Consider the following 14239-nt stretch of genomic DNA (forward strand, 5'->3'; position numbering starts at 1 on the left):
TGAGGAGGATATTAATAGCTGAGGGAGATGCTGTGAGGAGGTGGGGCGGCTCTCGCAGTGTCTGGAGGAACGCTGTCGCAGACACCTCAGACGCTCATGCACAAGAAATGAGGAGTGGCAGGTGAAGAGCTTCTCAGTCTCGCCTTGCTGAAGAGCAGTGATGCCCACTGTACAACTCGCTAAAATAGGGCTGCGGATCAAATAAAAAAAGTAATCATCACGATTAGGATTATTGCTGCACGATATTACGAAATACAATATGGCATAGTCTGGTTTGTCAAATTGCTGAGGCTGCGATTTAATTAAATAAATGCGCTCCCAGTCTCAGCGAAGAATTTAAACACCTGATATCATGAGCTGTATGCATGTAGATGGACACATAGGGACGAGCTTCACACTGAAATAAGCACAGCATATTTTGATTTGCCGGCATCCTGTCAAAAGAGATTAATGGGTTACTGTTTGAAAATAAACAATTTAAGATGTAAATATAATTGTATCTTTAGAGTAAAATAACATTTATTTTATTACTTGTTTTTTTTATTTTACACTACAATAATGTTATTACATTGTTTCTTATTTTGTGTATGTGTGTATGTATATATTTATATACATACATACATGCATACATAAATAAATAAACACTGCTGTTCAAAAGTTTGGGATCGGTAAGATTTTTTTATGTTTTTAAAAGAAGTCTCTTATGCTCACCAAAGCTGCATTTATTTGATTGAAAATACAACAACAAAAAACAACCCAGTAATATTGTTAAATATTACGACAATTTAAAATAACTGTTTTCTATCTGAATATATTTTAAAATGTAATTTATTCCTGTGATGCAAAGCTGAATCTTAAGCATCAATACTCCAGTCTCATGATCCTTCAGAAATCATTCTAATAATGCTGATTTGATGCTCAAAAAACATTCATTATTGTTATCAATGTTGAAAACAGTTGTGCATAATTTTTTTTATTCTTTAATTTCATTTATTTGAAAGTTGTCTTTACATACGTTGAATGTCTTTACATTAAATTTTGATCAATTTAATGCATCCTTGCTGAATAAAAGTATTGACCCCCCCCCCCCCCCCCCCCAACCCAAAAGAAATAAAATAATTCTTACTGACCCCATACTTTTGAACGGTAGTGTATAATGTTACAAAAGCTTTCTATTTCAGATAAATGCTGCTTTTTTGATCTTTCTATTCATCAAAGAATCTTGAAAAATAATAATTCATTATTATATATTCATTGAATAATTCAGCCCTAAAAAGATTTTGCCATTTAAAAAAGTTTTCTAGGAAAAATGTTTCATTAAAAAAAATATATAAATTTTTTTCTTTTTTTTTTCTTTCTTTTTTTCTATGCAGAGATACTCCCTAACAAAATCACCCCACTCACTCTTGAATGGCGTATTCTTTTCAAATACAGCTATTCAAGTTATCTGGTGAAAAATCTTTTCTTTTTCTTTTTTAATATCACTATTACAGAAAAACAGAATATCACAATATAATTTTTTTCCAATATCGTGCAGCCTCAATTAGAAGTAGTTTTTGTCATAATCTTCTGTTATAACAATCCTGAGATGCTTGACTATTCTCTCTCTGTCTCGCAATCTCGTCCCCACCCCTTTCCTCGTGTCTTTCTCTCACTTCCTCTTCTCTCCTCCTCTTTTGTTTTCTCTCCCTCCCTCCCCAGGGATCACAGAGTGATGCAGATGGGGTGGACAGCGTTCGGCCAGACTGCTTTGATTTTAATGCATGTGACCTGGAAGTGTGTCTGTGTGCGTGTTTGTCCATTTCGTGTGAGGTAGAGTGCTGATGCGCCTTCTCGTTTTGAAGCAGTTAATGAATTGCTCCATGGAGCTTCTGACGCCATTTATTAAAATCTTCAGCAGAATCCCAGCAGTCATGGTGAACTGACTGCCCTCTCACAGCACCAGGCTTGGACATTACATGAATTATTGTTAGAGCATCTAGAGATCTGAGAATATGATATTGCTTTTCACCCGAGCACTATAGCAGTGGTGTACTCTGCAATCTAACTCAATGTGGTTGCACATGTATGATCATTGTGCATTATTTATGTATTGCTTGTAATTGTGGCATCAAAGGATGTTTATTTGAAAAATGAAGTTCAATTTCCTTAATGTGATACATAGAGGACATGCATCATCGGAAAAAGCTGCCCATCATTGTTGGAGGCACAAATTACTACATTGAATCCCTTTTATGGAATGTGCTCATCGACACTGGGGTAAATGTGAGTTTTAAAACTTTCTGATTATAAAGAATTGCTCTGTTCTAAAACCCTAGTCATCTGCCTATGTGGGCAGCATTGTAAAGTTGCAATGTAACAAAAGTAGAAACGGCTCTTTTCTTCTTCAGTATTGTGACGTACATTCTAATGAAACAGATTATCGAAAAAGAAAAAATGTGGATGGGGACTTGGTTCTATGCACCAGTTGTTGATTGGATGATATCTAAATTATGCTGCTGCCAAAGATACATTGTGTTTTGCGAAGAGAGAAGAAAATCTGAATGCATTATAGTATTGATTAAAACGTTAAGCATAATAAAAATTGATTATTTTAGAGTGCTGTTTATTGGAGGATCATACTGTTAGCAACATGCTAACATCAAACTATGGACCCTTTTCACAGTCTTTGAATTCACTTAATTTACACAATTATTAATGTCATAATTAAGTTTTTAATGTGCATTTATAACACTATACTTTGCGTAATATTACCTTGGCTTTAAATTTGAGAAAACTCTGAGTGTTTCTAATACAACGGCTGAGGGAGTGATGGCAAATCTTTCTCTCCTCTGACCATCATAATCAATCTTTCGATATTTCTTTCCTCTTTGGGAAAGCCATACAAATGTGGATTTTATCTTTGCTATTGGAGCAGTAGAAATTTACTTAAGAAGTTGACTGTGTAAGTTTACCTAACTATGATGGCTTCTGCTTCTGAGAACACTGGAAATGTGAAAAGGGTCCATTTAAATCAATCAAAAATCAAGTCAGGGAATTGTTGCCACGTCATGTTGTGTGCATCTATTGTAGACAGAATGACTGATTATAATGAGTCTCATCGTGTCACTCCGCTACTGTTTTAGACACTTTTAAAAGGCAGTGTGTAACGAGGCAGCTCACTACATTTGAAACAGAGCTAGTAAGTCATAGTAATATTAAAAGGCTTTCTGTGTATCTATTGGCAGAGATAATCTAAACTAGTCCTCCTCTGTCTGACCTACAGCAGGGGAGTGACACAGAATCCGAAAATGGTGGGACCCCTGAATCAAAGGCGGAGCTTGAGAAACTGGGTGGTCCTGAACTTCACAGACGTTTGAAGGAGGTGGATCCTGACATGGCCGCCATATTGCACCCTCATGACGCACGCAAGATTGCAAGGTAATTATTTCAGTGATCGCACAAAACAGAGACTGCTTCATTTCCCTGCACCCATTCGCAGAAAAGCTTAGTGTATTTCCAGTGAGTACTATTTTTATTTTTTTTCTCATCCACAGACCAACATGGTATTATCAGAAAGTACTTGCAAGAATTCTATGACTGAATGTCTACTTACACACTGTACAAAGTTAGCCCACTGTTTAAAAGTAATGCTGCATTAAATTCAAGGTTTAAGTTCATTCAAATGGACAACTTGTGGCGCTTTTCCACTGCATGGTTCGGTACGGCACGCTTTGGCGCTTTTCCACTGCAGGTACGGTACGGCTCGGTTCGGTACGGCTCACTTATGGCGCATTTCCACTGCATGGTACGGTACTGCTCGCTTCGGCTCGCTTTAAATGGTACCACCTCTGTTGAGGTTCCAAGCGTACCGTACCGATACTAAAATGTGACGTGAAAACACTGCAGATCACTGATTGGTCAGACAGAATCATCACTACCAGCCTCATTGTATTTACGACACGAGACCGCACAAGACACTAAACCCGCTAGATTTAAATAGCCAGTAGACAACAGCCAACGCTGTATCGCCTGTTTTAAAAGTATTTGCTTCCAAAAAAAAAAAAAGAGTATAAACTTCAAAAAAGAAATGGCTGAATCGTGGTCAGTGGACGAGGTGCAGACGTTCCTCTCGTTGGTTGCCGAGGAGCGGATGGGGAAACACGGAATGAAAAATTCGCATTTAATATGATGATGTCATGGCAGTAGAGACGGCAACTATAACGATCAGTCCCACCCACTTTGAAGCGGTACTAACTGCAGTGGAAAAGCAACCGAGCTAAAGCGAGCCGAACCGTTCCGCGCCGAGTCGAACCGTACCGAGCCGAACCGAGCCGTACCATGCAGTGGAAAAGCGCCATTGGTTCTTGGACCAGCAGGTCTGGCTCTTTGGAATAAGTTTGGGTTTGGATCTGAAGGGTCTTTGTATTAGGGGGTCTGGTAATGGTCTGGGTCATGAAACATCTAGTCTTGACTCCAGCACTTTGTGTGCAAATACGCCTATTTTCTTAATTGGTACCCATTCTGAGGTGTTGAAATTGAAACTATCAAGTTAAGTTCCTGGTGTTTGAACCTACATCCTTCTCAGATACCAGCCCAGATCTTTGTCCACGTCACTTTATTTACTGTACCTTTCTCATTTACTCCTCTTTCAATTATGTCAGTCTTTTCTTAGCCTTGTTGTTATTTTTTCCCCTCATACATTTCTCTTAAAAGTAGCAGAGTTAAAGTGAACTTGGGTAGAAACCTTATCAAATGATCTTGTGGTACATTTTGGCATTTGTTGGGCTGCATCTATTTTTCCACCTGTGTGGGAGAACTGATGGCTGTGGCTTCCAAGCCTGTTACACACGTTTTCACATGCTTCAATTGGTGTTTGATTGGTATCAAGGGGCCGATTAGCACCTCTTCTCAGAACTATGTGCTTGTTTAATTGATGCCAGCCTGTGTGCCACTGCATCTACAGTATTGCTGCGGTAGAAGAGCTTCTCTCCCACAGTTAAGAGTGCTAATGTCTCCTTACTGATATCAGCTGCTTCTGAGGAAATGACTTTCTTGAAGTCCCACTAATCTTCTCTTCAGTGTGACCAAACCTGAACTTCATTATTCGTCTTTTTTGTGTGTTTTTTGTTGTTCATCATTTTCTTGTTTGGTGTGTGGCATGCCCTTTCCAAATTATATGTTCAGTTGAGAGCTTATTTGGCATTTGGAAATCTTTTAAATGTATTTGAGGAATGCATTATTTTATCTGAAGTCATATAGTATTTTGACTAAGTATAATATGGTCAATTTATTGGTTGATTGACAGGAGTCTGCAGGTGTATATGGACACTGGAGTTCCACACAGTCGGCTTTTGGAGGAGCAGCGAGGGCAGGATGGAGGAGATTGTCTTGGGGGTCCCTTGCGGTTCCAGAACCCTTGCATCTTCTGGCTGAACTACAAAATGAATGGTAGCCACCAGTCATTGTAGATTGTGACTGTAACATGTCTTCAGTATCTTTATTTAATTTGCTCATTCATCCTCTCCTGTAGCTCTGGATGAGAGGCTGGACAAGCGTGTGGATCAGATGTTATCTCTTGGGCTGATTGATGAGCTCAGAGATTTTCACCTGCGCTTCAATGAGAAGATGATCAAAGAGAGCAGGTAAATCTCAATGTTGTAAAAGAGCATTTTTAAATAAATTAAAAAGATAATTCATAATTAATCATTTATGTCACTGAACACTTCTAATTTGCTGACAACACATAGAAGCATAAGCTAACTTGAATATTACGTTGTCTGGTTGAGGCTAACATGCACTTTACAGAACGAAACAATGACGCAAGCAAATGTACCTTTACAAATTAAAATGGTTTGTTGTCAGCTGCATAGATTTATCAGTATCTGTAATTATTTTATTTTCCTAGTGATTGTTGAATAATATCAGCCACCCATCTATTGTGCGCTTCTGATTTGTTTTAGGTCCTCTATTTGGTATATGGAACTAGGTCAGATTTGTTTTGTATTTGAAATCCTTGTATTACCTCTGAATGAACCATGTGTAATTTATCTCTCAAGGCGCTTGACACAATAGCTACATGGCTGTCTTTTTTCTTCAACTGTCAGAAAAATACAAGAAAGCTAAGTTTCACAGGCTGAACCTGTTTTGCACATCGGACCTTTTAAGTTTACATGTTGAAGCAGGTTTATCACCCGCTGTTCCTGTCTACAGTGGGTTTTTCTCTTAAGTAATCGTGGGAATCCAGGGTTTTGACAAGTGAAGTGTTTCCAATAACTGACGTAGATGTCAGTTAATTTTAGTAAAGTGACTGACGTTCCTTAAAACACACCTGAATCATTCGACCGGCTCAGAGTATGTAGAGTTACAAGAGGTTGCATTTACACTTGTGTGCCTTTTGAATTCACAGGAAATGAAATGGTCCATACTGCTGCATATGTGATGTGACTGTGACCTTGGCATAAGAGTTATTGATGGCTTATATCTGTTAAATACATTTGTTTTTCCATTGTGCATCCCATATTTATGAAGACTATTAATATCCCAACATGCATATATATTTTTCAGTATGACATTAATGTAAAACATGTCATTACTTTTGAACATATACTTTCAATATGCATCTCAAAGGCAAGCATTGCTATTACTTTTGCTCATACTTAGGTTAGGGATTTGAACAGGACATAACTTATCTGACACTGTTTGAGGTAAAGATATCAATGTGTGTTTTGTAGAGGAAAACTGCGTTATAACATTTCAAAAATATTATACTTGCTTTTTTTTAGCTGGGTGGGCAATAGAACAGATGGGGCATACCATGGATTTTCGTTAAATGACATACACAAGCCTAGCCTGGGAAAACCCAGACTACTTCCGGCGAATTTTAATTCTCTCTCAAGGATAGTCTGGAGAAGAGCCCATTCAAACTCATTTCTGTGCCGCCGAAATCGCGGCACCAATCAGAAACGTTTGGGGAGGGATTTACATGATGACGACAGCGCAGCGACGCTGAAGGAGATTTCATTACAAAGATGGATGCCGCCGTGGAACATCACTCGTTCGAATCATAGACAGTATATAAACGAATCAGTTATCGCGTCTGTTTTGAGCGATTTAAACTTACCGTTTTCGTTAAAACCGGAGCAAAGAACAACACTCGAAGCATACGTCATCTCCTTCATCGATCTGATTGGTTTTATGACTATCCAATTGCGCCCATAGGAATTTGAGCTACGTCGGTTGGTGACGCCCCTTTGGAAATGATTTGTCTACACAGTTTCGCCAGACCCTACACTCAGTTTCAACTGAGAAGGGTCTGGTTTTAACCAGGCTAACACAAGCCATATCTAAGGGCCACAATATCACAGAAATTTGGTTTAGACCAGTAGGCAATCATTCATAAAAATAACAGATCAATCAAATAGAAACGCCTTGGCAACCTCTAAAAAAACCTGGCAAACACCTAGAATTGCTCAGGCAATCACTCATAACACCCTAACAATTACATAGAAACGATCGCAATAAGTCGTGAAAAAGAACTCAATGCTATGCTCGTGCTGACTGACACAGGGCTGAAGTGTGTGCACAGAAAGATGTATCTCTCTGCATGCGATTGCAAATTCTGTTCTCTTTCACGTCTTATTGAACTTGAATGGTCGAATACACACACAATTTTGTCAAAATGCCCATTGTGTGGTGTATTCATGTAAACACAGTCAGTTATGTCTCAAGTGAAAGTAAACAGTTGGGTGTAAATCGCATGTGTATCAGTATAATGGATCCGTGCATTCGCTCTTAAAGGGAAAGCAGCCTAATAAACCTGCTGCTCTGTGTCATTATTGTTTATCAAACAAAAGAGAAAGTAACTTACTGCTCTTGACTGAATAACTTTTGTAGCTTTAATAAGAAAAAAGTTATATTGAATTAATACAGTGAAGTCTATGCACTACTTAATTTTTACATTTGATTATTCAATTTCTATACTATTTCTAACTACATTTTAAATAAACCTATAGTACCTATATTTGTTTAATTCATATTTTTGTTATATTATAATTGTCCTCTTATTTAGACATTTGCTTTTTTGTTTTATTTTTAATAATGAGAAAGAAAAAACATAATCGTGATATATATCGTTATCGTGAAATATAATTTCTCATACCTTGAAATAAAGTTTTTGGTCATATCGCCCATCCCTAATAGAAACCCTTTGGCAACCACTCACAACAGCCTAGAAATCATAAACCATATCAGTCACAAGGAAATGCCCTGGCAACCACTCATAACACCATATCAACCACATAGAAACACCCTGACAACCACTCATAACATCCTAACAATTGCATAGAAATGACCTGGGAATCACTCATAACACCCTCACATATATGGCCAGGCAACCACTCATAAGACCCTAGCAACCATGAGGAAACACCCTGGCAACCACTCAACACCATAGAAATCACATAGAAACATCCTGGCAACCATTCATAACATCCTAACAATTGCATAGAAACGACCTGGCAACCACTCATAAAACCTTCACATAGATATGGCCAGGCAACCACTCATAAGACCCTAGCAACCATATAGAAATGCCCTGAAAGCAACTCAACACCCTAGCAACCACATTGTATTGCCCCGGAAACCACCATTAACACCCTGGCTTTGTAGCTGTGAGTTTTGCAAATACAAGCATGGTGCAGTGCCTGTTAGCGAATTTACGGCACATCAGATCACACAGCAATCTTCCAATCTTGCGGCAATCAGATCAAGAGCCCTGTGCTTTAGCCTGTGTTTATGGATGCACTAACAATATTTGTTTGATAAGGTGATTAATTATTGATTGTTAGTGCTGTCACATGCTTTGTTGTGCAGGGATATTGGTGGACGGACTGCACTGCGGTGTGTCTGTGTGGATGTTGATGACACAGCAGTGTCTAGGGTTGGGCCGCTCTGGGTGTGGCTTCTGCCGATTGATGGCCGACCGCCCAGCGCTCCGTCCAGCCGATCGAACCCCACCTCCCCTCTTAGACGTCTTCGCTGGCAAACTTGCCACCCAAGCGCTTTTCTCCTGTTTCCTCACGTCATCCTACTCTCTTCCTCCCCCTTTTCCTCTTCTTTATGTCTGCATCTGCCACCCTTCCGCCAGCCATCTCGCCTTACACGGGGAGCAGTCACTAGGCAGCAAGGTCAGACTCTGCCTGTCTCTCCTTTCCATTCCCTCTCAGTCTATCTCGCTCTGTCCTGTCAATAGACCCCCTCCCCCTCGCCCCGTCTGCACTGTCTGTGTCCCTGTGACCGGCTGATCTCTCTTTCTGTTTTCTGAGCTGTATGACAACTCATTTTTACCCCAGGGGCTGGGGTTCTGATGCACCCAGTGACCGCTTTTCCATCTAAAATTGGGTCCCATTAAACATTGGATGTGATTTCACCCTTGAGTTCACACAAAATGTCTTATATTTAGAATATTGTTCTGTAAATTCAGCTACAGCTAATCAATAACATTGATAACAAAAGATTAACAGATGTCATTGTTGTTGAGTCAGTGACATCACTTTACAGTTGCTTTAAGTGTATTTGTATGATGAAATACATTTTAAAAATGACCACAAAGTGAGCTGTTGAATAATTGTGCAAAAACATGGGACCTCAACTAAATATTGTCATAATAATGTAGTTTAATGTGAGCAGGTTGATGCTTTGACAGATTTTTTTGTGCTCTCAGACTTTTCCCAGTGCAACACTTCATAAGATAGGATTTTAAATGTGAAATGTTACGAGAGCGTTTATATTTCACAAAAGAGTTTGCCGTAACAGCCCGTTGCTGTTGAACTTCCGACTTCACTGAATGTCACCCAGACAGAGTGCAACTTGGAAAGAGATGGCAATCATTTTGATCAATCTGATGCTGTACAATGCTTAAATGCAATAAAACTTTTGAACAGTAGTGTATATTTATATAGCTTTTTGAATAAAATATAGGGCTGTCCCCGACTAAAGATTTTTCTAGTCGACTGGTAGTCATTCATTTAAGCCATTAGTCGACTCATCGCACGTTTATATTAATTTAATTAAATATACTGAGGATAATACTAAACCATAATGAGCCTGTAATAAATTTAGCCGTAAAATATAGACTATTCTACGCTCAAGCTTGCGGCAAAGCACCAGCAAAAGTAATAATTATGAATGTGTCTGGAAAAAAATAGCAAGGAGACTTGCAACTATTTACTAAACTAGGGTTTTCTGAGTCAGTGTCAACCGCAAAGATGAAGTTGATGTTATTGGCTCGCCGTCTCTGCGGTATAGTGGAGCGCCTTTAGCAGGGCTCGACATAAGCGATGGCCCGGGGCCAGTAAAAGAGTATGTCGGGCTAGTTGATTGGTGGGCCAGTGACTGGCCATCAGCAAAACAAACAGCAAACGTCATACACAGTGGTGCGACGAGTGTCAATGTTACTTCAGGTTATTTATAACGTGTTAAAATGTCAAAGAACTACGAGGCCGATACGAGAAACGGATATAAATCCGATCTTCAATTCCCGCGCTATATGCAGATTTAATGGAGTGCACGTCACCGAAAGCAACAGATATGAGCTGCGTTTTATTGATCATCAGCTAAAATTTCAAAATCAAAGAGAGAGCGGCAACAGCCTTGGTAAGATCATTTTGTTTCGTTACTTTTAATGATGATGATTGTGTGTTAAGAGTCTGCAACTTTCACTTTGATTTGCGATAGTTTGCACGTTGGCTTAATGAATACATGCTCAGCTTCTCATCTGCGGTGATGCGTGTTCCAGTAGCGTCGTCATATCTGGCTATAACATGACATATAGCCTATAACACGCTCTCACATGTTTATTTTCACACGCAAGTATTCAAAACTCTTATTTACACAAAAAAAGGAGGAGGTCCAGTGAATAAAATGGACCGTAGTGTTGCACGGTGTACCGATACTTCAAAAGTATCGCGATACTCGGAAATTAAAAACGTCACGATACCTAAATTTATCAGTATCGATACTTAACATTTTTTTTGGAAAAAACGCCTCCCTATGGACGTCTGTGTTTTTTTCCTGACGCACGCAGCAAAGAACCTGCCGCTGTCAGTGTCATGTGACAAAACACTACAGCGAGATGGCTGCATGTGCGAGCACAAGTGGTCCACGACTCGTAGAAAAAGATGACGCGAGGAGTGACATATGGAAGTACGTTGCCTACCTTGCTCTGTTGCACGGTGCACCGATACTTCAAAAGTAAATAGGAAATGAAAAACGTCACGATTCCTTAATTTATTAGTATCATACTTCTAAGAATGACCACGTTCCAGATTTGTAAGGCCGGCGACACACTGGCTGCGTGTCGTGTCCGTTTTTATTTCGGCTCCCATGTTAACTGCCTGCGTGGCGCCCAGACGCGCGGAAAACGCGTGTATGCTATAAATAGAACCGACGCCTATTTTTCACGCGACACGCAAGCCTGTTGGAAGCGTTTCCAGGCAAAATAGAATAGGAAAAGATGTTTCTATGTCATTTTGACACGAATACATATTAATAAATGACATTTTGATGTTTGAAAGTTTTGACAAATACAATATAAATGTAATTAAAAAAAATATTATCGATTTTCAAATATTGCACCTCTCAATACAGAACGAATTATTCTGTAGCCTATTGTTGTCTTTGCTGCTATATATTTATGTTTAACATGAAGTATAGGCCTTCCACAACTCTCTCCCCACATGTCAAATATATCACCAATGAGGCTTATCATATGTTACCAATATTAAACATTGTTTAATATAATCGCTGTTCATATTTTTATTCAAAGTTCATAATCAAGATAAAGCTCTTATGTTTCTTATGATAAATGAGATAATGCTGCTAAATTTATCTTTTTTTTTTTCCTTGAATGTCATTGTTCTAATTTATTTTTTATATTTCATATTTCATATTTTGTTCAAATGTTTAATATATCTGCTGTTCATATGTTCATTTATTAGTGTGTTATATGATTAGAATGTTGTCCCGGTTTTAAAATAAAGCACAGCAGTGATATTTGAGAGTGTTTCTCCCTTTTCAGGAAAAGTATCGAAAAAGTATCGAAATCGCAATACTTGACTTGGTATCGGTATCGAAACAATAATTTTGGTATCGTGACAACACTACCGCTGAGGGAGAAAAGGGTCTAAGGGGAAGAAAGGAGGAAAAGTGGAATCTCTTTTACAAAAGCGCAACGTTTTGTTGTTATTGTGAGTTCACACAAATCAAAGTAGTGCCTTTACAGTTTCCAATGATGTATTACTCTTATTTAACCCGCAAACTAAAAAACAACCCATGGCAACAATGTAAAAGTAGCTCAATTCCGCGTGAAGAAAACCACAGACTTGGCAACACTGATACGCCACTTCTTGCGAATTTTCTTTTTGTGCGACTAACCGACTTACTTATACAATTTTGGTGGACTAAGCCTCTTCTCGTTGACTAACGTTTATTCGACTATTAGGGGACTGCCCTAATAAAACAGAAAATAAAATTTGACTTGACACAGTTAAGTTGTCAAACCGGCAATTTTGGCTTCAACCAGTAAATATCTCTGGCAACTGCATAGCAACTCCCTGGCAACAACCCAGAACATTCCAGCATTGTGGTGCTATTTTTTCATGGGTCAAGATGAGTGATATTTGCTTCCGTAAAAATCTAGTACTGTTCTTCCGTTTTTCTGCGTGTATAATCATTTTTTTACATAAGTAATTCGTTTTTCTATTCTGTGTTTATAGTCAGGACTATCAGCATGGCATATTCCAGTCTATTGGCTTTAAAGAGTTTCACGAGTACCTGACAGCAAGTGAGAACCTCAGTCAAGAAGAATGTGATAAACTGAAAATGAAAGGTAAGCATTCATTCAGCCTGTAATTTGGTTTGAGCTCTAATGTCTTCATTCTTTTGTTGTAAACTAAACATCTGTCAGTTCAGGCCTTGGGAATGAACATAGAGTGAGATTGTTGATGTTCTCGAAATTTTTCTGCTCGAGAACAGTTATGAAACCGTTCCTGACTTCACACAAAAGAGAGCGCAAACAATCTCAGACATTCATTCTTAAAGCATTCTCATGCTTTTCCAAGCAGTTTTTTTTTTTAAACAGTCAAACAAACCAGTCCTTGAACAAACTCGGCACATTTGAAGCAAAAACACATTGTCTAACACTGATTAAAATACATTTTCATTGTAATACAAAATTATCACTACCACATTCAGACAAGTATATTGTACATGTTTATGATTAATTACTTTTTGTCACGGTAATGATTAATTAGGTGTCTGACGTGTACACAAACCAACAATTAAAAAGTGCAGACAGGAAGTCTACTTCATGCATTACAAATTTTGTCGCTGTGGACGGGACAACAGCATATTGACTTTGAAAGACACTTTATGTAATGTCTATTTAATGATTTATTCATTTGTCACAAAGTCTTTGTTATATATTCATTTGTGAACATTTCTCATCAAATACGGAGATGCGATTCATTTGATTAACCAGCATATCTAATTCAGTTAAAACTGGTAATCGATTGACAGCCCTGTTATAAAGCAAACCGGTATTTGTCTTCTAAATTTTCAGCAGAGTTTTGAGAATTGCTCTGGTGTTTGTGTCTGATCAGATCTCTGAAACATTTCGCGTTTAAGAGTGAACGCTCAGTCTGTCATCAGCTGCTGAGGGGCTGTAGAGAGGAAGATGTCAGGCTTTTGGTCATAATTTCTCCTCTCTCTCTCTCTCCCTGACAGTCAGTTGGATTGGTGTCAAAATCAATTACTGGTGTGCTAAGCATGAAAGTTGCAGCACTCATAACACCGCTCATGTCTGCTGAGAGTTCATGAGTGTTTCGCTTGTATAGTGCTCAGCATTAGTGACTTTTCAGTTGACCATGAAGATGATAATACTGCTCTCTGATTGATTTGTGGTGCTCTCATGTTGATATGATGCATTGTGAATTGCATTCTAGTTTTGTTGGGATACCACTGCCAGTGAGGTGAATACACAAATGTTACTGAATCAACATAGAAAATGAAATTGTAATAGCAAGAGCAATCAGCAAACAGACAGGGTCCAAGCTTCTACTGTTTTAACTGAGATTTATCAACGCTATGCATTTATAGCACAAATTTAAGCTAAGCTTTTAAAAATGTCACATTGTACACTATTCTCCGGGTCCACTGTCCCCGATACCAATATTTTAACGATTCAGATTCAAGATGAATC

At 38.6% G+C, this 14239-nt stretch overlaps 1 protein-coding gene across 3 annotated transcripts in view; it reads left to right on the forward strand.

Moving 5' to 3' along the window:
• Positions 1 to 14239, forward strand: part of trit1 (tRNA isopentenyltransferase 1) — a 58382-nt gene that overhangs the window by 29439 nt on the left and 14704 nt on the right. The window contains exons 1-5 of one of the 3 annotated variants that reach the window (XM_082186914.1): positions 2145 to 2265; positions 3266 to 3420; positions 5288 to 5430; positions 5513 to 5624; positions 12756 to 12868. In XM_082186914.1, the coding sequence (XP_082043040.1) occupies positions 2170 to 2265; positions 3266 to 3420; positions 5288 to 5430; positions 5513 to 5624; positions 12756 to 12868 (619 nt within the window). In that variant the 5' untranslated portion in view covers positions 2145 to 2169. Of the gene's footprint in view, positions 1 to 2144; positions 2266 to 3265; positions 3421 to 5287; positions 5431 to 5512; positions 5625 to 12755; positions 12869 to 14239 lie in introns of those variants that run through there. The other 2 variants (XM_082186915.1, XM_082186913.1) reach the window with 2 other exon arrangements.

This window comes from Leuciscus leuciscus (genome assembly GCF_965113295.1).
Source record: "Leuciscus leuciscus genome assembly, chromosome: 12".
NCBI lineage: Eukaryota > Metazoa > Chordata > Actinopteri > Cypriniformes > Leuciscidae > Leuciscus > Leuciscus leuciscus.